General features: G+C 39.9%; 1 protein-coding gene and 1 long non-coding RNA gene across 5 annotated transcripts in view; one reads left to right on the top strand and one right to left on the bottom strand.

Annotated features, from left to right (window-relative positions):
• The window catches only part of GPR155 (G protein-coupled receptor 155), a 45,919-nt gene that overhangs the window by 19,974 nt on the left and 2,053 nt on the right, over nucleotides 1-23,892 (bottom strand). For 3 of the 4 annotated variants that reach the window (XM_077830519.1, XM_077830521.1, XM_077830523.1), the window contains exons 2-4: nucleotides 16,088-16,599; nucleotides 4,487-4,886; nucleotides 1,333-1,498 (exon numbers count right to left, since the gene is read on the bottom strand). In XM_077830519.1, coding sequence (XP_077686645.1) covers nucleotides 1,333-1,498; nucleotides 4,487-4,886; nucleotides 16,088-16,553 — 1,032 coding nt within the window. In that variant the 5' untranslated portion in view covers nucleotides 16,554-16,599. Of the gene's footprint in view, nucleotides 1-1,332; nucleotides 1,499-4,486; nucleotides 4,887-16,087; nucleotides 16,600-21,200; nucleotides 21,926-23,892 lie in introns of those variants that run through there. The other variant, XM_077830520.1, reaches the window with a different exon arrangement.
• LOC144272462 (uncharacterized) lies at nucleotides 12,948-15,433 on the top strand. Its single transcript, XR_013347564.1, has 2 exons — nucleotides 12,948-13,261; nucleotides 13,547-15,433. It is a non-coding gene; the product is annotated as an uncharacterized LOC144272462 (long non-coding RNA).

The following is a 23,892-nucleotide window of genomic DNA, read 5'->3' on the forward strand; positions in this document are numbered from 1 at the left end:
TAAAAAAACAGCATCAATGTGTGCCCATATTCAAGGCAGCAGCAGCTCCACATATTGTCTATTCCCCAGAGTCTCTTTCTCGCAGCATCTCGAATAATTTATATGGGAAGCTGTGGATAGGAGCCACTTGCTGGGTCCGGTAATAAACATGATGCACCCTGGATACTTGGACTTTCCACCCTGAAGTGTATGCAGAATGCCTGTAAGAATTTGGCTCACTTCATAAAACATCTCTTCTGTTTAAGAGCTATTTGTAATAAATCCAATAGTGAAGTTGGAGCAGTGTCCTCTGGATAAGAAACAAGAACTACATGTTTCAGAGTAACAGCCGTGTTAGTCTGTATTCGCAAAAAGAAAAGGAGTACTTGTGGCACCTTAGAGACTAACCAATTTATTTGAGCATGAGCTTTCGTGAGCTACAGCTCACTTCTGTAGCTCACGAAAGCTCATGCTCAAATAAATTGGTTAGTCTCTAAGGTGCCACAAGAACTACATGGTTTTTTATCATAAAGTTTAACCGAAGGGGAGCATAGGCGCCGACTCTGTGGGTGCTCAGGGGCTGGAGCACCCACGGGGAAAAATTAGTGGGTGCTCTGCACCCACCGATAGTCAAGCTCCCAGCCCCGCCTCACCTCCTCCTCTGCCTCCTCCCCTGAGCGCGCTGTGTCCCCACTCCTTTGCCTATCTCCCAGCGCTTGCTGCCACCAAACAGCTGTAGCAAGCTCTGAGAGGGAGCGGGGAAAAGCGGGAACATGGCGCCCTCAAGGGAGGAGGCGGGGAAGAGGTGGGGCTGGGGCAGGGATTTGAGGAAGGGGTTGGAATGGGGGCAGGATGGGGTGGAGTCGGGATGGGGCCAGGGGTAGAGGGGGGTCAAGCACCCACTTGAGCCAGAAGAAGTCGGCACCTGTAAAGGGGAGAGAGTCACTCAAGGTGGGATTTTCAAAAGTTCATAGCAGTGACCTAATTCAGCTCCCACTGAAGCAAGTGATAAAACTTTCATTGGCTTCAACAGGAACATATAGAATTTTCCTTCTGCTTTAAGTTATTTGAGTCCACATATTTTTCTTAATCTAGGCTCTAGGAATAGGATCTTAGGTTTAAAAAAAAAAATCTGTATTATGTGAACACTTGAAACAGAAAGCAGAAAAAAAACTGCATGGTTTAATTGTTAATTTGAATTGTAATTCCTATTTTGATCCCTAGAGAGCATAAGAGACCCAGATGTGTCTATATTATGAAAAGCTAACTTTCTCAAAAGTTTGTATTAAAAATATTTTATCAACAAAATTAAAATCAAAATTAGTGCTGAGTTTGCTAATGTCAGGCACATACAATCTCTACTTCCATATTGAACTGGTTTGCAAAGATAGCCACGCCAGGTGCTGCTGGAAAGACTCCATAGAGAAATGCATAGTTTGATAAACTGGTGTGGTTGACTAAGCTGTCATTCTTGTCCAACAATTCCACCATCTCTCTACAGAAAAGTGGCATCATCAGTCTGAAAAGGAAAGAAAAAATGAATACATACTTACTCTCTGAAGTGACATTTCCCTGCATTGCTTTCAGCTTAAAAGGCGAAATTTCAGGCTTCTCTGAACAACAGTATTAAATATACAAAGAAAAGAGGGACCTCACTTTCAGTAACTGCTTCCCTAGGTACAGTGGTATGTATACACAAAATCATGTTCAAATAAATATATAACAGAACTCCAACAGTAAGTTTAGATACCTGCTAACTACTGCAACATGAACTAATACAGACAGAAGTAGATTCCAATCACCATATAAATCCTTTAAAACAATTTACTCTGGTTTTCAGGCCAGTCAATTCAAGTTTTATACCAGCACAACCGAGATCAGAATCTGGTCCAGAATCTTGTTTGAGATAACTAATTCAGGGAAAAAAAAAACCAAAAAAAACTTTCCACATGTCAGGCAGCCAGATGGAGCATCTGAAAAACAATCTAGCTCCTGGCATGATTTTGGAGATACTGTGTCACAGAGGCAAGATATAGTGGGAGTTCTGCTATTTTTAGCATCTTTGTCATCTTCCAAACAGTCCATAGATCAGCAAAATTGCAGTAGGCTCTGAGAAAGCAGAGCAAAGTATATGTAGGCTATCTGAAGGAAAGATACCATATCGTGACAGCTGCTCCTGGGGGCAATCTGTATTAGAACTGGGGAAACTCCACAGGCTACAGAATAAAGAAGTGGGAAATCACGCATGTTTGAACAGCTTGCTGTAAGAGTCCAGTGGCGAACAAAACAAAGCTACAAATATTCAAGTTAAACAATTTGGGGTATCCTGTCCCTTCTTAAAAAGAACAAGCCAAACAGCAAGCATCTACTGTAAGTGGGAAAATCTTTTATGTGGTGAGGTGAGCAAAGAATCTTAGAGTTCTTCTTGCAAAACTGAAACAGCATTCATGGACTACACAGTAAACCTTCCTACTTAGTCACCAAACATCAGAGACAATTTAAAACTGACAAACTCTCAAATAATTTTTTTTATAAGTTGCACTGAGAACTAGAACCTCTTTAGGACAGTGACTCTTTAGGACAATCGCGATCGACTGGTTGACCCTCGAGGATCTCCCAGTCGATCGTGATGTCCACCAGCAGTGCAATGTGGCTGCAGCTAAGGCAGACTCTCTGCCTACCCCAGCCTCACACCGCTCCCGGAAGTGGCCAATGCAGCCCTGCAGGCGGGGCAGGGGTCTCCCTCTGCTCACTGCTCCTGCCTGCAAGCACCGCCCCCACAGCTCCCATTGGCCGGGAGAGCTGTGGGGATGGTGCTTGCAGATAGGGGCAGCATGCAGAGCCATGTGCCCCCTCCCCTCCTCCCGCCCCAGGGACTGCAGGGGCACATTGGCCCTTCCAGGAGCAGCATGGGGCTGGGGTAGGCAGGGAGCCTGCCATAGCCTTGCTGTACCCACGGCCAACCGAAAGCCACCACACGTAAGTGCACCCCAAACCCCCTCCGGCACCTGAACCCCCTCCCAGAGCCGGAACACTGTACCCCCTCTTGCACCCCAACACTGTGCCTCAGCCTAGAGCCTCCTCCTGCACCCAAACTCCCTCTCAGTCTGTACCCTGCACACCCTCCTGCACACCAACACTCTGACCCAACCCGGAGCCTGCTCCTGCACCCCAAACCCTGCCCCAGGCTCAGCCCAGAGTCCCCTCTCAGACTGCGAACCCCTCTGCCCAGCCCAGAGCCCGCACGCCCTCCTGAACCCCAACCTCCTGCCCCAGCCCAGTAAAAGCGAGTGAGGGTGGGGGAGGGGTGGAGCCCTCGGCGAAGGGGCGGGGTAGATCCTGAATTGCCCTTAGATTCAAAAAGTGATTTGGCCATAAAAAGTTTGGAGACCACTGATTTAGGATATAAGCCTATTTTGTCATAATATGCTGAGCTGCTTTTTGTGCTAAGTCAAAGACCAAAGGTGGTTGCCTCAAGTTAGTCTCCTAACTCCTTGTTAAGGTATGTAAATAAAATTTACTTGATTTTCAGAGGTGATGAGCATCCACAAATGCCACCTGAAGTCATTGGTAGTTGCAGGTGCTCACTCACCACCTTTGAAAGTTAGCAAGTCCCTATCTTTAGGCATCTAGGTTGGGAAATATTAGACACGATTTCCAAGCAAGGGAAAAAAAAAAAAAAAAAAAAAAAAAGGTTTCCCTATTAATGCTGTGTCAAGACAGCATCATTTTTGGATGGGGGGGGGTGAGGGAAGGGAATGGGAGCAAAAAGTCCACACAGATGTATATAGGCCTAGTATTAAACAAAAAATAGCATGAACAATCAATTAGTTTTCTTTCATATTCTTTTCATGTGTCCAATTCACAACTTCACCATCACTGATCTGGGTTATGCATGTTAATTATTTTTACTCTGCCAACATCTAAGCTCTTCTTCATATAAGGTTTATATTTCTTTGACTATATCAGAGCAGTAATACTGTGATGTGAATTGTAGCTTCACAGCAAGAAAGAGTGCACAGTTCATCAATAAGAACATTTATCTTTATTTAGTCCAAGCAATGCGATGGCAGAAGTTAATTCACTGGCAAATTGGCTGAACTTTAAAGGGAAACTATCATCTACTGATACTCAAAATTTAGATTTAAATAAATCATTTTACAGTCTAATGTGAACAGAAGTGGGTTTTAAAAATAATCCAAAATTATTTGGGGAATTTAAACATTGCAGCACAAGAAGTTAAAATGACTCAAAAGCAAATAGGAACAAATAAAACTCACCAGTTTAGTTTCATTGTCTAAGCTAAGCAAAATGCAAAAACTAACCAAGCAGTTTGGAATGAAAAGTAAACTTGTTAAAAATGAGATCTGTTTTAATAATACATTAGTTGTGAGAGATATGGATAAGTATTAGTAATACTGACTGTCCATTTAATGCTTTTCTAAATGTTGCAATATACAAAAAATACTGAAACATGTAAATACAAAAGTAAACACATCAAACTTACAGTTTAGCTGTGATGAGAAGAATCAGTGCAACAAACGCATTCTTCGTCAGTTTTTTTATTTGTCCCACCATGCTGAGTCCAAGGTAAAAGAGTGCTGAGCCAGAAAATGAACTGGCTAGTCCATCAAGGAAGTTTTCAAGATACACTGGTATCTTCTGTCCAAGAATAAAATTTGAGGCAATTCCTATGAAGACCATGAATACTATTGGGTTCTGCAACACTCGAAGAAGCCCGAGTCCCACTATTTTCATTTTGTTGTGCGACATACTGCGACTATCTCGCCCTTTCTGGATTTCACAGAAGATAAACCCAAGAGGGTTTAGCATCATAAGAGATATCGGAGCCACTAAGTAAATGTACTGGAGATATTCTGGGTAAGTGGTTTGATATAAAGCTTCAACTAGAAAACAGGAAATAGAAAGTGATTATTGACAATACTTTAACAAAAATATATGATTTAATATTAAAATGAATGATTGTCTCTCAAAATATACAAAAAGATGTTCTTCATACTAACCATATCAGCCTAATTAACAGTTGAATACTTACAACGAGCGCAAGATGACAGTGAAAATATAAAGAAATGCATGGTTAATTGTCATTAGACCATAGATATGCACTGAAAATAATAAAAATGATAGAAGATTAACTAACCCATGTTGCTTTACTATACTATGAATACCCCAAGGGCCAGCTGATAGAACCCTGTTTCAAAATGAATCATTCTAATATTGCTGTACAACAACAAAATAATAATACCATATGCCCTCTTTTGTAGATTGTTCAGCATTTCAGATAAAGGAAATTGTTTTTGCAGCACATTCCACAATCATGGGAGAGTCACTGCACGTTAATAGCACAGTTTGTGTAAGAGTCCAATTTGCAAATTGTTTTTCTTCTTACAAGTCTTTTAGATCTCTCTGAAATATAACCAGTGTGTATGACAGGTGTAATTCATCATCCTGTATTTATGATCCCTTTATGGCACTCTATATAATAAATTAAAAGAAAAATTAGTGCAGAATAAATAAGCAGTGTTCATGTTCTGGGACTACTCAGGTCAGGAGCTGGGATTTAGGCATTTTAGGTTGTTTCCACTGACAACAATTTGGTTTTGTGACCTTGAGTAAACCACTTAGGGCTTCCACTTCAAAGGTACTGAGCACACATAGCTGTCATTGAATTCTAAAGATCAGGCCATTAGCCACTTTGTGACTCACTTTACACATCAATAAAAAGGGTGTATGATATATATCCTCACAGGACTGCTGCTAAATTAGTTAAAGGTTCACAAACCCTGTAGCTTTAATAATCCTTCCCACCCCTTTTATTATGTCACGTCTTCAGGGCAGCGTCTGTAGCTTCTATATGCTCTGCAGATGCCTAGCGCACTTCTGGGCACAGTAAAATAACCAGTAAAATACTTTCAGAACCTTGGATGAAAGTAGCGAAATAAGTGCAAGTTATTGGGATATACTGCGCTACCACTGTAGCCATAGTGTAGACACTTCCTACATTGATGTAAGGGTTGTTTCCATCTATGTAGTTACTCCACCTCTCCAAGAGTTGGTAGCTACACTGACAGAAGAATTCTTCTGCCAACCTAGCTCTGTCTACAACGGGGGTTAAGTGAACCTAATTTTGACACACAGGGTGTGAAATTTTTCACATCCCTGAGCAATGCAGGTAGGTCAAACTAATTAAGTGTAGACCAGGCCTTAGTAAGCCAAAGCAGGGATAAATTAGAGGTTGGTGCAAACTGACACTTAACTAGGGCCAGGTCTACCCTACAAACTTTTGCTGGCATAGCTATGTCAGCCACAATGTGATGGGCTATGATTTGTGATGAACACAGCTGTGCCAGTCAAAGTCTATAGTATAGCATAGCAGTATAGCTATCGCAGCAAAGCGCTCCTAATATAGAGCTGGCCTAGGACTTGAAAAACCTTTTAGACATCTGCTAATGGAAGGATTATACCTGCTAGCCAGAAGGAGGGTTGGGAGCTCCAAAAATGAGATCCAGGGACACATCCCCAGTGAGAAGCCCAACCCTGCAATTAAGTGGGAGAGGGCTGTCTTTGGCGCCATCTTGTACACCAGCCTGCATCATATTTGAAATGCCAGCACCTCCCTGCAGTAGCCAGAAGCTTGCTCTCTCTCTCCCCTCCCTGCAGCGTGTCAGAACTTCTTAGCTGCTGTGAAAGGCAAGAGAAGAGAGGCTCCACTACTTTACATTTCCAACAACCTCCTGCCTGGTTCAAAGGCTGTGAGAAAAAAAATGCCAGCTACTCTTATCTGCCCTCCCCCCTCAGCCTCCCTTGTGAATAGCTCGGTGAGAGTGCCTCCACTGCTGTTCATAAATTTACCAAGAAGCAGCTGCATAAATTGACAACTCTTCACAATTTCACTACTACCTGCAGCAGCAATGAAAACAATTAGAGGTTTTCTTAATTTGTTCTACTTCTGTTTTGCAAACCTATAAGTTACGGGAGCTCTCGGAACAAAGACATTATGTCCTTTTAATCCATTCACATTTGGGAAGTTACCGGCACAACTCTAGCCCTTATATATTTTAAGTAAATTACAATTCCACTTTGCAGACATTAAAGGAATTGGCCCCTCAACTTGCTTGGTAAAGCTTCCCATTTCTAAGAAGCAAGTGGATTTTTTTTTTTTTTTTTTAAAAAGGCCTGTACTACACTCCACAGTTGACAACAGCCATACAAGCAACATTTTGTTTCCCAAGTTATAAAACCATGATGATCCAGTGGTCAGTAATGAACATTCACGGATACTGTGATATAACTTATTCTTATATCTTACCCCTTTCCTAGTGCCTCCCAACAAGTCCAGGAAAGTTACACCTTCTGAAATAAACATTAATCCTTGTTTCTGTTGGCAGCCTTTTTACCTGTGTCCCACCTGAAAAGGCCAACAAAAGACACCCAGCAATTAGCTAGTACTATTTAATGTGCTAGCCAGAAAGGAGTGCTGAGAGAAGCTGAATTAGTACCAAATATGATAGATTAAAATCTATTTGCACATTTCATATTTGATATAAAGTAGAATTAGTTTTGCAAGAAATCTACAAATTACATGAACCCCATCTCTTTAGCCTCAAGGGCACAGCAGACAACTAGCTGTCTGCTAGGCTATCCCTTTGGTTAGGGAAAGCAAATATTATAATATAGGTCAATTAGTATCTCTAAAAGGGACCTCTTCTAATATCAAGAACCAATCCAGAAGGCAGGGGATTGCAAATGTAGGCTGAAAGCTCCCACTTGTGTGGATCTACCTTCAAAGTAGTATTTGGAGAAATTAAGGTACAGAGGAGGGAAGAGTGGGAGCCCCAACCTGACTGCTCAATAGTATTGATTATAATAGTAAAAGACTTTAAAATATGCAAAGGGAATTTCATAAGGGATAGTGACAACCTCCTGTTCAGAGAGGCTGAGTCAGGGGAGGGAGATGTCTGATTTTTATGGACAGACTAGCACCTTCAAGGTCAAAGGATCAGACTATTGCTGAGGAGGGGGGTGAGGCAATATAAAAAAATAGGACTTTCTGGCTCTAAATGAACACACACCTATAAGACTCATTGTTCAGTCATTGGTAAAACACTTAATTTCTGTTTACAGCTTATTAACTCAGCATACTTAGCATTACTCACAGTACTTATGTAATCAGTAGTGTTAAAAGGGCAAGTTATAAGGACTCCGTTATGCCCTATTTCTATATTTTAATAAAGGAAGCCAGAAACCATCTGGATTTGCTAAGTCAACATATTATTAGACTGCAACACCTTTAGAGATTCTTAGTTTACCTGTCCCAGTTGAATACTGAAAATACCAAAGGCCAGTCTAACAAGGATTTGCTTTCCTGCATCTGCAGTAGAGGGTGCCAATATCACTGCATCAAAGAACATATTCTTACTTGAAAAAAGGAGTACTAGTGGCATCCGATGAAGTGAGCTGTAGCTCACGAAAGCTTATGCTCAAATAAATTGGTTAGTCTAATGTGCCACAAGTACTCCTTTTCTTTTTCCGAATACAGACTAACACGGCTGCTACTCTGAAACCTATCATATTCTTACTTGATTTGCAAGCATTTTAATTGTACGTTCTATTATTAATTCTTCCATATTCATGCAACTTGAAGTTTTAAGGTTTGGTGAAGAGGGAAGCGAGAAATAGGTTCACTAAGACTGTGTGTATGTACTCATTTTGTATGTGTGTGAGTGAATGAATATGAGATGGAGATTCCACAATCTCCCTTGGAAGCCTATTCCTGAGTTAACTACCCTTATAGTTAGAAATGTTTTCCTAATATCTAACCTAAATCTTCCCGGCTGAAGATTAAGCCCATTACTTCTTGTTATACCTGCTGTGGACATAAAGTGATCAATTGTTCTCCATAACAGACAGCCCTTAACATATTTGAAGACTTACCAGGTTCCCCCTCAATCTTTTCTCATGAACATGCCCAGTTTTTTTAGCCTTTCCTCACAGGTCAGATTTTCTTAACCTTTTCTCATTTTTGTTGCTCTGCTCTGGACTCTCCAATTGGTTCAGCCCTAAAATGTAGTGTCTAGAATTGGACATAGCACTCCAGCTGAGGCCTTACAGTACCAAGTAGAGTGGGACAATTACCTTTCATGTCTTACATATGACACTCTTGTTAATATACCCCAGAGATATTAGCCTTTTTAGCAAATACATCACATTGTCATATTCAATTTGTGATCCACTAAAACCCACAGATGCTTTTCAGCAGTACTACCACCTAGCCAGTTATTCCCCATTTTTAGTGGTGCATTTGATTTTTCCTTCCTAAGTGAATTACTTTGCACTTGACCTTTATTGAATTTCATTTTGTTGTTTTCAGATCAATTCTCCAATTTGTCAAAGTCGTTTGTCCATTTGTCAAATTCTAATACTGTCATCCAAAGTGCTTGCAACTCCTCCCAGCTAGGTGTCATCCACAAATTTCATAAGCACTCACACTACTCCATTATCAAAGTTACTAATGACAATATTGAATAGTTCCAGACCCAGGACTGACTCTGAGAGACCCCACTAGATATGTTCTCCCAATTTGACAGCAAACCATTGATAGCTATTCTTTGAGTATGGTCTTTCAACCAGTTGTGCACCCACCTTACAGTAATTTCATCTAGCCCACATTTCCCTAATTTGCTCATGAGAATGTCATGTGGGACTATGCCAAAAGCCTCACTAAAAACCCAGATTTTTATATATATAATATATATATATATATATATATATATATACACACACATACACACACACACACATATACATACATATACACACATATACACACACACACACACCCCCAACACATTACTTGCTCTAGATGCCCAAGTCTGACATTCTGTCAGACAGATTCTCCAATTGTGTGCATGCTTGCAAACTGCTCTGTTGTACTCTTGAACCTACTGATATGAAGAATATCTTTCCTGTGCAAGGACGTAGACATTTGGTATCTTTGGCTTTTAAGTAAATAGTGGCAAGACGGATTTCATTTTTAATTTCAAGCTTATTGTAGAGCACCGCAAGGTATCATAAAAAGGCTCTATGAAAATGTAAGTAGTTACCATTAACTTAAAACATACATTACACTTATGTTTGATTTTTTTTTAAACTTACTGTTAAAAGAAAGCAACATCTACCATATTATAAATGAGAGTTTAGGTGGCAAAAATAAGTATGTTTGCATAGTGCATTTTGAAAGGACTTTGTATCTAGTCAGCTTCACTGTTTCTTCTGTACAGTCTGTCACTTTTTCCTGTTTGTGTGTGTCTTTCGTACAAAAGCAAGGGAGAAAAAAAACATTTACAAAATAGGAAAATGTGAATTTCCACATTTTTTTAAATTTTTATAACCACAGGTAGCTTTTGATTCATTTTTAAAACTGACCAGAGCTCATGTTGAATGGGTTCTTTTAAGTAGTTGCTATTGTAAAGTGCAGACATACCAACTCCTTAAAAAAAAACAAAAAAACAACTTCAGCTGTAAGTGCATGGTTTTTAAATTGTGCTTTTTACCTTTTAAGTAAGTGCTGTTTAAATGGCCACAGTTTTTCCTGTTAATTTTAACACCACATTGCAGGTCACTAATTAAACACACACACCACACACATAGTATTATTTGTACAATCCAGTTTTCCAGATATGTTTGGGCTGCGATACACAGTAAATAGTTTTGTAAGTGACTAAATGCACATTAGCAAACCAACAACGAAAACAATTATAAAAAGCCTGTCTATCAAAAATTGAGGAGAAGGAGTGGGCTACGTTTTTATATTGTTTGAAATTAAAAATAGGGATGCAATAACAAAAAAGTTGACAGAATAAAAGTTTTATTCTTCAAGGAAATAGGATTTTTTTTTTTAGATCCCTATCAGAAAAGAGATTTCTTGTTACACTCTATGCTGAAGGCATAGAAAAAGTCCCAAGAAGCTCAGATTTGAAATATATGGTCACACACTACCATGGGCTATGCAAAATCCTGTGTACATACAAAGCGACATTTCCCCCACAGAACATATGACAATGCATGCTTGATGACCACATATTAGAACTGAGTCCAAAAGATGCAACTTTCCTCCATCACCTGCTACAGAAATTAAGATGCCAGCATGCCAACAAATAGATAGTTAAATTCTGTTTTGAGCACTTTTAAATCTTCTTGAACAAACTCCCCAATAGATGGAAACATGCACATTAGATGGTTTCCTTATGTTAGGTCAAGAGCTAAAGCCAAGAAGGTACAAGGCAACTCATCCATTGCAGCTCCTGAAATGTTATGAAAATGTACAATTAAGCTGCAACCTCAGAATTTTAAAGTTTGGGGAGACTCGGGTAGCCCGGATTGGAAATCAGCATGTTTTCCAGGCGAGCAGTAAACCCCTAATTAGACACTCATAGTAAGAATTTTATTCTGACTGCAATTTCTGGAAGCACTAAACCGTTCTGAAACAAAAAGAAAACTAACATTATAAATGATGAGTTTCGCAGTCACGCATAACTCTGTGACAGCAGTGCAACAAGCAACACAACTACAGGACAGCAACATCTTATTTTAGTCAAGTCTTCTAGAATTCAGAGTAGCAGCTGTGTTAGTCTGTATCCGCAAAAAGAAAAGGAATACTTGTGGCACCTTAGAGACTAACAAATTTATTTGAGCCTAAGTTTCGTGAGCTACAGCGCACTTCATCTAGAATTGTGTGTGAAGTCTGTTGGTTTTCAGGGCAGGGGAGGGATGTCAGATCTTTGTAGGAGTTCTGTACTGCAATGTATACTGCTTTACAAATCTTCCACACAGTAAATATTTCTAGTTTTAGGACAGTTTTGCAAGTTTTCACACAAAGCTAAAAATTTTGACTATTTAAAAAAAAATATTTTAGGGGCGTTTATTGCTCACAACTGTCGTCAGATTGATACCTCTGGAGAATTAAGTACTCTCTTTATGTACAGAAGGAGTACAGCACAAGCAGCAGCAGCACCAAAAAATTCCTCTGACTAACGTGCCTCAACACAGACTTAGCGGACTCGCTCATGTGCGTGACATGGTAGTCCAGTCTATTTATTTCTTGGTTTCTCTGCAGACACTGCGACCATGGATGTGGACATCAGGCCACTGAAAACCAAACTAAGCTCATTATATGTAGACCTCTGAATAGCTAACAGATGGTAGCAACTTCTTGTCCCCATATATCTGGTGTAGATGCACAGTGACAAATTGCAGCTGAAAGACTCTGTATCCTATTCTCTGCTCCCAGCAGGGTGGATAAAAATAATGCTTTAAAAAAAAAATCAGATTTTTTAAATCTAAATCAGATTTTTTTGATAAAATGAGTTTTGAGAAAAAAAACTATCTAAAAATAGTTTTAATTAAGATACATTATAGCTCAAAGAGATCTCATCATGGAATAGGGATTATAAATTCAAATTCTATAGTATGAGACAATGTATTCACATAATGTTTAAGAAAAGTTTTGTAAATGAGTTCCAATAATTCATGGATTATGGACTCAATCTTATGGGGTTCCAGGGTCTTCTGTATAGATTTAGGTTAATCTTTCTATCTACCCAATGTGACTCAGTGCTCAGTCTAAAAGATGCCATCAGAGATGCTTAGTTTTGCGAGTCTCAAACTGTGGATTTGTGTCATCCGAGATAACATGCTTGTTAACAACAAAAATGTTTTAAATAAATAAATATATAGCGGTGATAAATAACAGACTTCAACCCTATTGTCCCTCTGCAAATTTGTGTACACAAAGTCAATCCCTTACCTCTCTCTAAAAGCACAAAGTTTCAAAAAGTTCAATGAATAGAAGATTGTTGGGGGAGGAATAGATCTGGACAAGAAGAAGTCTGGAGATAAATGTGAGAAGGGAGGGACAGGCAGTAGAAACAAAAGTGAAACTGTTTGAGCAGCATATTCCAGAAGTCTTGAGGTCTTTCTGAGTGCAGCCTTCGTAGATTTGAGATCTACCAGACCATTCTCTCACTAGAAGGGAAAACCTATAATGGCAGCAGGCCATAAAAGAGACCCAGTTTGGGAATATTTTAATGAAGTTCCTCTACCTGTGGGTAAGACAGGCATGCGTGCAAAATGCAACAGTGCAACAAATAAATGCAAGGCCCGGTTGCCCAAATGAAACAACATCGTGAAAAGTGTTCCTTTTCAGGAGGAAGCTGCATTGAAGATGATGAAAGGAACATATTTGAACATGCAGGATCTTCAGGTTGGTAAACTTTTTTATTTCATACTTCTTTCTTAAGGACTGCCTGTCTTCCTTCTGGACTATTCTTGAATTCTCATGTTTGAGCAAAAAATATAGTTGTTACTCTGTGGTACTATCATTTTCGATGCAGTTGTGATAAAAAAATAAATAGCTGAAATAGGCAGATCTTCCTTTTACAATTTCACCTTTTAAAGTAGTACTGAGTGCCAGTGAATGCAATGAGAAAAACTAAATGAGCAGTATGGTAATAATAATTAAATAACTGCATTGACTTATTTTGTTTAGGAGAATCCATCCTCAACATACAGGATTCTGAAGACTATCCACCTTCAAGATCACCATCATTTTCTATAGCGTCAGAGTTCTCTGCCAATGACAGTGTGTCAGTCACATCATGTATGTCACATAGCCACAGTATATCACCTGTAGCAAAAAGAAAAAAAATCTCCATCATCCAGAAACAATCATATATAAGTTTGTGATAAGAACCAGCAGATTACAAAAAGAGGTAATTGATGGAAAAATTGCCCCGTTTGTTTATGCAACAAACTCCTTTCCATATGATTGAGAGCCCACACTTCATTAACATGGTTCAGTCATTAAGACCAGGATACAGTCCACCCAACAGAGCAGATGTCATAGGCAAATTGCTGGATAAACTGTATGAAAGAGAAATTGAGCACTGTGCAAAAGGTCTAGAGGGTAAAATTGTTAACCTGAGTCTTGATGGGTGGAGCAATGTTCACAATGATCCTATTGTATGTGCTTGTGACATAACAGAAGAAGAGAATGTCTTCAGAAACAACTGATATACATCAGGAAATGCACACACAACAGAATACTTACAAAACGTAGCAGTAAAAGCTATAACAAACTGTGAAAAAAAATTAAAATGTCTAGTACGCAGCTTGGTCACAGACACTGCTGCAAACGTACCCAAGATAAGAAGAAATTCAGAAGCGAGTCCCAAGCTAATACCATAAGGTTGCAGTGCTTATTTGATGCACCTCCTAGCCAAAGACTTCAGTGTTCCAGAAATAAAGACTAATGTTGTTGAAATTGCAAGATACTTCCATAACAACCATTCTGCAGCAGCTGCTCTGAAAAAAGTGGGAGGAACCAAGCTAACACTCCCACAAGACGTGCGATGGAACTCAGTAGTGGACTATTTTCAGCACAATTATCAAGAACTGGCCTAATCTGATGACAGTTTGTGAACAAAATTGTGAAAAAACAGAAGGCCCTGTCACAGCCAAAGTTCTCACCATTGGGCTTCAGAGAAACGTTGAACACACCCCAAGTCCCCTGAAGCCTATTTCTGTAGCCTTGAATAAAATGCAGGGAAAATAGCTGTTTTATTACTGATGCTGTTGAAATTTGGAAGGAACTGAGTGAGGTCTTTAAAAAAGACCTATGCAATGACAGAGTTAAATTACAAGAATTAAAAAAATAAATGGGACAAGCACTATCTCCGGCTCATTTTTTTGCAAATATTCTCAATACTCGGTACCAGGGTCAAACCTTAACTATTGAAGAAGAGGAGTTGGCTATGACATGGACATCCAGCAATCATCCCTCCATAATGCCAACTATAATAAAGTTCAGAGCTAAGGGTGAAATCATTCAAGAAATATATGTTTGCTGATGATGTTTTAAAGAAAATCACACCAGTGACCTAGTGGAAGTCACTTAAGCACTTGGATTCGGAGACTGTTGAAGTGATAATCTCACTTTTAACAGCAGTAGCTTCTTCTGACGGTGCAGAAAGAATAGTTTCTTCCTTTGAACTAATTCATTCCAAATTGAGAAATTATTTGGGACCTGAAAAAGCAGGAAAGCTTGTTTTTCTTTTCAGATTACGAACAAACAGGAAAATGAAGGTGAAGACGACTGAGTTAGCTGCAGAAGCCTATATTTTAAATTTTTCATGTTGACCTGGCTGACACAGTCAATTTAATTTTTGTTTTTTTTTTATAAAAAGTATTTCATTTAACCATTTTAGTTAAAAACAATTTTAACAAAAACAAACCCGATTTTAAAAAGTTGAATGTTTAACTAAATTCAAAAATTCATATGCTTGTTTTGTTAAAATATCATATGTTTGCTGCTGAAGAAAAAAATCCAGAATACATAATGTCGGTGTTTTAGTTAAATAAAACAATTTAAAATGTCTGTCTAGTGATGCGCTCCTCCTAATACAGCATGGCAAGAAAATCCTCTAAATATTAATGATTAACCTGTTGAATTGGAGATAGTTCGCCTCCCAATGACCTCATAAATATCTGCTTTGATTACCTTTGGTAAATGAAATAACCAAACAATCATTCATTTTCTGATATAGCTGTAAAACTAATCGGAAAAGTTTTCAAAACAAATCACTTAAAAATTTATAGTGTGAACCTTCTAAAAATGAAACCTACATCTATTTCTGAATTGTGAAGGATATGTATTAAGGTTGTAACAACCAACAAGAATGCACTTTTATGTACAAATCCATGATTAAATTGAGTCTTCCTGACTAGTGATTTATATTACGATTTCAATCAATTTGATTTAAATCAAATCCACCCTGATTCCCAGAGCCATCCAGTCAACACATTTGAAGTCATAAACATGTCTCTGTACAAGTAAATGTATGTTTGTTTGTTGACAACTGTTTTATACAGCCTAAGATTTCAATTCAGCAGAATGTAAAACAGTTCTAATTTAGAAGCACAAGAACACAAGACTGTATAATCACAGCATACAGTAAATGCCTAGGACAAGGAAAAATAATGTTAAAAAAATAAAGTTAACAAAAACAAGAGAGCATAAGTGGTTTCTTACCTATAGGATATCCCAGTGCAAAGTCATTGCTTTGTGTAGCAAAAATAGGGAACAGTCCTGCTTTGCCAAATCGACTTTCAGGACTGGCTACCAATAATGTTAAAATGCAGACTAAGAAAAATACAGAAGCTTTGGCAACCAGGATGCTGCAAAGGAAGGACCAGTTCACATTGGAAAAATTAAGTACCACCATGTTTTTGAATAGCAAAGCTGGAAGCGCAAAACAGGAGACAAAATTTCCCAGTCCTTTGGCCTGAGTTGATGTGATGATGTTGGCTCTTCCAGCTATATATCCACAGAGGATGATGCCAAAGCATTGTAGCAGTGCTGGGAAAAGCCTGCTTATTGACATGGAAGGAGAACGGCTGGTAATATTAAATTGGTAGTCCAACTTGCTGGGCAGGGAATGCGACATATTGGCTGAAGAGGAGAGGTTCTTTGCGATAAAGTCTGAGAAAGTATCCATCTTTTCTCACTGCTCGTTTTAAAAACGGAGCATGTGATGTTCTGATCTGTAAAAATAAAAGAACGAAACAGTGTTATTCAACTTCTGAGTGGGAGTGTGTCTCTCTGATTATTTTAAAATGCAGTTCCAAATCCCTCCCACAAGCACTTCTGTCCATCACCCAGCCAGATAATGGCAGCTACTGAGAGGGGGAGAGAGAAAGAAACAAAACTGATAAAATAGAAAACTGTAAAATCATTTGGGTGGATCCCAAATACACATTCTTCCCTCCTTAGCTATTTCTCTCTTCTGCTGATAGTGGCAAGTGCACACAATTCACCAATAGCACAGCTTTACAATTAGTACAAATACTAAAATCCACTTGGGTTTCAACTTTAATTCTAGCATATATGTCAAGTGAAAATTAAATCTAAATGTAACTCAAGAGCTGAAACAATGAAATCTGCTGGCATGGAAAGTGACATGACTTGAGGATTTTCTACTGTAGACTCTGGAATCTAAACATTTATTTAAAATAAATAAAGGCACTTTCAGCTCTTCTGATTTAATGAAAAATAAATCAATCACAAAAGTAAAGCTAAGGCATTTGTCTTGTTGGGCCAGGTCTGAAAACTGGTTTCACTTAACAGGGCCATATCCATACCCAGTGTACACAACATTGTTTTTAAAAACAAACTTTTAAGTAAGTTATGTTTCATGTACACCAACTGGCAGCATCATTTTAGCTGAAATCATATTTAAGAGCTTTCTTTAAGAAACTGTTTCCTAACGTCATGAAAAGTGAATGTGAGCAGGGCCAGAAAGATGGAAGTTCCATACATACTAAAACTCTAATCAAGTCAGGAGATCCCGTTACAACACCATTAGAAGCTGTAGAGTAAAAAAGAAGCTCACTGTTACAATCCATGCAGTTAGGTCCTATATATGTTACAACTTGTAATGGTGCTGTAACGAGGCTTGGGGAAAAAGGTGCCGTATTTGGGTATGTCACAGGTGGGACTGTTTGGGTGGTACTCCAGGCACCCCCGGCTTAGTCCACAAGTTTTGGCTACCTGCTTGCAGGAGGGTAGTCTGTGCCACAAGCCTGACTTCAGTATCTAAACAGTTAAATAAAAATAAACTCAGAATTTGGCTGTCTGCACCTTTAAATAAATGAACCTCAAAGACAAGCACTTAGTTGCAATGCTTGAAAGCAAGACCCTGAGGTTCTGGGCAAGCAGAGCTCCTGATCTGTCCCACTCTCATCCAGAAGCGCTGCCCTGAGAAAAAGGGGACAAGCCTTTTTAACTGGCGTGCTGGGTCCTGATTGGTCAAAGTCTCCTCCTAGCCATTCTAGGCCACTGGAGGACTAAGTCGTTTTTGTAGCCTGGTCTGGTCATCGAACAGGGGATGTCAGGGCTCCAATGCCTCCAGCAACGAACAGAGAAGGACTGATAGATCCTGTCACATGGTCTCATTACTAAATTACAGTTGTAATGTAGATGGGGGAGGGAGTCTGCTTAAAAAAAAAAACCCGTGAGCTTTACCCATGCATGATACCCTCCTGTCAAATCTGAAATCTAAACTATTTCAAACGAGGAGTTACAAGCAGTTTCAGATCCCATGCCTGCTCCGAAGTTCCTCAGTCAATTTTTATTGTTATACAACCATATTTATATAATTTTAAAAGATTCCCCTCCCCCACATCTCTGATAATGCTGCATAAGACACCAATCCAAATGGGCAAATGACTGATTCTGCTGAGGAAGCAGTTTAACTGACTCAACACAGAATGCTGTCAAATGCAGAGTGAACAATCTGATTCAGTCTAATCTTATTTGGTTACACCGTTGCTTCCGAATGGTGGGGAGTAACATTGTCAGACAAAATTGTGATTTTTAAGTTGATGTGCTTCTTTCATAATGCCCCCTCTGTGAACCATCTGATTGCTGACTGCATGACCAGAAAAACATGTGGGTGTATGTACCCATCACACACCTTAATGTTCTGTTCATTTGAAAGAACAAATGACATCATTTGATAAGAAGAATGCAAGTTCTGAATGTAAAAAGAGGGGAAATATTCTTTCAGTTATTCAGATAGTTAAAATGTTTTCCACAACCTTTAAAAATTGGCTAATGGTAACGTGGCTTTTAATGCTATCAAGTGCTGGGCCTCCTGTCCAAGAGCAGGGAAAGCACACTTCAGTTTAATATATTAATACATATTTTGGAGTGAACTGCTTTCTCTCGTACATTTATGGCATTAAAATGAAGAGTAGCGCCAAGCAGACTAGAAAATAAGAAACTAGCCTCCTCCCTTTTCCCACTGGCTCTATTCTCTGCCTGACTTCTGGGATATTTTGGAGTGGACGGGGCATCTTACCAACTTGCTAATTTAAAACTAAATAAAGAGAGCTCTCTGTATTTCATCACCATTGCCTAAGGATACTCAATAAGATGCTACAATAGAAGAGAGGATGCTACAATAGAGGAGAATTCCTATTCTAATTAAGAATAAATTCCAGTGGCCACAGAAGAAATCATGTCCACTGCTACCACACCAAGCAAAAAAAAAAAGATCAGATCATCATTCTAAGCCAATTATCCTTTCTAACCAACTAGACTTTCTGCATCATTCATCTGGTTAAGAACTTAAGACAAAGTCTTATTTTTATGCTGAGAGGTGATGGTGGCTGCAGGGATCACAGATCTGGTAAGTACCTATGAGGGAGCCATTAGAAAAATGGAACTTTGTTTAGTACTAAAAAACAATGGAAACCACCATTCAAGGAATAGACCAGCCTGGTAAGCCTGGGCCACACTGGCCAAGGGGTTTCCCTGAAGAGTGATAATCACAGAGGCTGGCCAGGAACTGGGGAAGGGCAGCTGTGTGTGAGAGAGACACAGAATGGAAGCACCAGAACAGAGACCAAAGTAGCCAAGAACATAGCCTAAGCAAACCCTGGGACTATGGCCCTGGGGGAAAAACAACAACCCAGAGAGGGAACATTCTGGGCTGAGTGGCCGAAAGGGGCGTGGAACTCTGAGCAAAGAAACACTCTCTTGTTGTTTGATTCCTCCTATGTTCAAGGAAACAGGACTTTGTACATTCTTGGTAAGCAAACAGGTTTGTATGAAAGACATGCCTGCCTTCATCATCAATTTCTCCTTCCAACTGAAATCACCCGTAGGACTCTGAATTTCATCTAAAGGAGCGGGTAAAAGAGGGTAACATCCCTCCCCGTCCCGCCGCGATAGAAAAACCACAGCAGAAAGTGCATTGACACAACACAGGCATTCTTTAATTTAGGTACGCAACACAGTGGTAAAGATACCAATTGGTGGTCTACACTAACATTCCCACTGTTACAAGCAATAGTGATGCCGCATTGATGCTGGATTAAGAGTTGGAGATTTTAAGAAAAATGCTAATGTAGACATGGCCACAGAGATTCTGCTTTTTTCCTGTGCCCCATTTCAGACTGAGATGGAGATGACCTTTCTAATTTCTGCAGTTGCTATGGAAACATGGACAACAGAAAGTCACAAATGTGTTACCTACTTTAAAAAAACAAAAAAAACACAAAAAACAATACACAGTTTGTTTCTCCCCTGGTTATAAAGACAGGTTTCAGAGTAGCAGCCATGTTAGTCTGTATTCGCAAAAAAGAAAAGGAGGACTTGTGGCACCTTAGCGACTAACAAGTTTATTTGAGCATAAGCTTTCGTGAGCTACAGCTCACTTCATCGGATGCATTCAGTGGAAAATACAGTGGGGAGATTTATATACATAAAGAACATGAAGACAACCTTCACATCTTGATTACTTTGTGGCAAGTGTGACATATGCACTAGTATCAGTGATAGGAACTCTTCTCCAATTTAACTGCACATTAAAAAGTCAGCCTATTAAATGATTCAAACAAAGCTTTGAAGTTTTTAAAGAAAGTTTTCCTAACCCAATTGAATTATAAAACATTACACCGTTAATCCAGAGCACCAATGTTTACGAGTGTTCTTATAGAGAGCTCCTTCCCTGCCCACATTTGTTATATTTTATATCGTACATGCATTTAGAATGCAAGTTCTTTGGGACACAGACTAAATATTTGACAACCTTACCCACCTTGCAGCATTGTGTACATTTACCACATTTGATCAACTGGGATGAAAATAGCCTATTTTAGGTCAACCAGTCCATTCTTATCCCATACAGTACATTTTCCAATGTTGTGTCCACTCTACGCTGTAAATCTCCCAAACAACATGGATTCAGCAGTTCTCTTGAGAGAATGCAACACACTTCACTATCAGTTAGTTTTTCCTGATGATCTAACTAAATTTTACCCCATTACTCCAAGTTATGCCCTTGTAATCAGGTCTACAAACCCCACACTGAGCATAGACAGAGGGGAGGAGAACCACCTCTTCAGCTTGATCACACTCCCACACAGCTGCCAGAGCTACCAATCATGGAGACAGATGCCCACAGCTGCAACTAATAGAGGAAACAAGGCCTCCAGGTAGCAAAGACAGATGGAAGAGGAGGCAAAAAGGCATGGGACAGCAAAGGGCAGACACCAGGCTGCTTTCAGGAAAGAAATCAAGAGAGTGAAGCAGACTGAGTCTGATAGCCTTAATTAGAGGTAAAGGTCCAGGAACTCACCTGATTGAAGACAAGCTAAGGAGAGTCAGCCAGGAGAAACTGGGGTCCCTCGAAAGACCACACCAAGAGACTGCTGACACAGGCCTCCATGTATCAACTTCTTGAATTTCTCTTCCTCCCTAGTGTTTTCACCTTTCAACTACTTGGATAGAGAGTACGTCCCCTCCTCAGTTTAACTGATGTTTAGCTCAGCCATACACATTTAGTTCTTAAACTTTCTTCCAGCCCACAGGTTATTTTTCTTGCTCACTCAGAGCTTTCAATATTCTTCTGATGAGAAGGTACCCAGAACTGAACACAATATCTCAGGTATGGTTGCACGAGACCCACATAGAAATTATTACCTCCCTAATACATAGCACAGCTAGTTGTAGCCCAAAGTTACATTGGCTTTTTCACTCCGATATCACATTGCAAACTCAGGTCTAACTTAGTGCTCATTCTCACCCCTAAGGCTCTTTCAGCATTGCTGCTTCCCAGTTTTTCCTTTCCAATTAACATCTGTATTTGACTATTTCCCACTAATTTATTAGTGGAGAGCACTTTTCCAAGCTAGTTTTTTAGGTCCCTTTTGCATAGTATAGATTGCAGCACAGAATCAGCGCAATAATAAACTCTCAGCCCTTCCCTCTGCACTCAAACAGAGCAGGATACAATTGCATAACCACACCTGAGAAGGGTGTATATTTTGGCTTCTGCAGGTAGTAAACCCTAAATGAACATGAGGCAGTTACAGAGGCCAGGCTCTCAGGAGCACTAAAAACTTGGCCTTTTCCCTGGCCTACCCTGGGGCCTTCCTAGCGATAACCTTAGTGTCTGGCTCCTTCACCCAAAGGCTTTGCTCTGATCCACAGCAGCAGCCTGTGTCCCGTGCCTTCCTATATAAGACCCCCATCTACACTAGAACGCTTTCAACAGTAAACCAATTGGTTAGGGGTGCGATTCCTGCCCCTGCCAAAAAAAAAAAAAACCCCAAAAAAACACTTTGATGCCAGCAAAAGCCCTAATGTAGATGTAGTTATACCAGCATAAAAGTGCTCTCGCTGGTGTAGCTTATTTTCCTCAGGGAATTGGTATAAACGATACTGTTGCCAGTATAAGCTGCATCTACAGCTGGCAGGTGGTGGCGGGGGGGGGGGTGCCATTATAGTTACACCAGCAAACCTTTTCTAGTGTAGACCTGGCCTAATATACTTATACGGCCTCTAGTGACATAGATCTGACCGCCTCACAATCTTGAATATATTTATCCTCACAACATCCTTGTGAGGTAGAGAAATATTACTATCCCCATCTTACAGATCAGGAACTGAGGCCAGGCCTATACTTATAAAGCCTTGCTGGCATAGCTATATAGCTACAAGGGCGTATTGTGCTGGCAAAGCACTCCTACTGTGGACCCAGCTTATACCAGCAAAACTGCGTTTTTGCTCATGTAGCTTAGTCTAGGACCTCCCTCCTTCACTATACCCACTCAAATGACATAAGCTATCTGTGTAAAAGCACAGTTTTACCAGTAGGTAAGTGCAGCTACCCTTTGAGCTTCTCCTAGCACAGCTGTCAGTCACAAATCAAGCCCGACTGGCGTTAACTGCACCATCTAAAAAGTTTGTAGTGTAGACCTGGCCTCCCACTTTTTTCCCTTATTCCAGAGAAGGGAGAGGGAGAAGTTAGTCACAGATGCATTTATTCTGGGGGGGACTAACGACTAATTCATGACTTTTAGAGACAGTGCTGCCTAGGCTGCCATTTGTGCTAAGGACAGCTGCTAAGCTAGCTCCTCTGCCAGGCAAACATTGTAGCTACTGGTCTCAAGGAGGGATAGCTCAACAACAAGAGGAAGTCTGGTCTAGTAACAGGTTTCAGAGTAACAGCCGTGTTAGTCTGTATTCGCAAAAAGAAAAGGAGTACTTGTGGCACCTTAGAGACTAACCAATTTATTTGAGCATGAGCTTTCGTGAGCTACGATGAAGTGAGCTGTAGCTCACGAAAGCTCATGCTCAAATAAATTGGTTAGTCTCTAAGGTGCCACAAGTACTCCTTTTCTTTCTGGTCTAGTAGTAGACTAAAAAGCACCAGAGTATAAGGACCTACTGCATTCTATAACCCCAACTCCAACACTAACTTAGTACCCTATCTGTAAAACTCAGACAATAATACTTACTTAGCTACTTACTTCACATGAGTGATGGGTGTACTGATTAATATTTGTAAAGCACTAAAACAGAAACCAAACTCTCCAGTTGCTAGGAGTTCGAGCAACTCCCAGATCCCTGCTTTGATCAGAGTACTATTTCTTGAACACTCTTCTAAATACTGGCAACTATGCGTAAACCCCAGCACAAGCAGCTGAGTTCCACCTCTCCTGCATGAAGACCCTCTTCACTCTCCCCTCCACTTTTAATGGAAGATAAATTAAGTTTGGAGTTCCACAAAAATTCTTCTTACTGACCCTCCCCAAAATTCTGAGGGGACTTTCTACCAGAAACATGCTGATTTTGTTGAAGAGATTCTGTAAATTGTTAATGGATCCTGAGATCACTTTCACAAAGCAGATCACCTCATTTACAACATGATGCAATATAACAATATCCTGCTGGTGATGAACACATTATAGTTCTGTTGGACAAACTCATTTAAGTGGAAACCTTGACAGAAGGGGCAATATCTCCCATGAAAGAGCTCTGCATCT

This window comes from Eretmochelys imbricata, chromosome 11 (assembly GCF_965152235.1).
Source record: "Eretmochelys imbricata isolate rEreImb1 chromosome 11, rEreImb1.hap1, whole genome shotgun sequence".
Classification (NCBI taxonomy): Eukaryota; Metazoa; Chordata; order Testudines; family Cheloniidae; genus Eretmochelys; species Eretmochelys imbricata.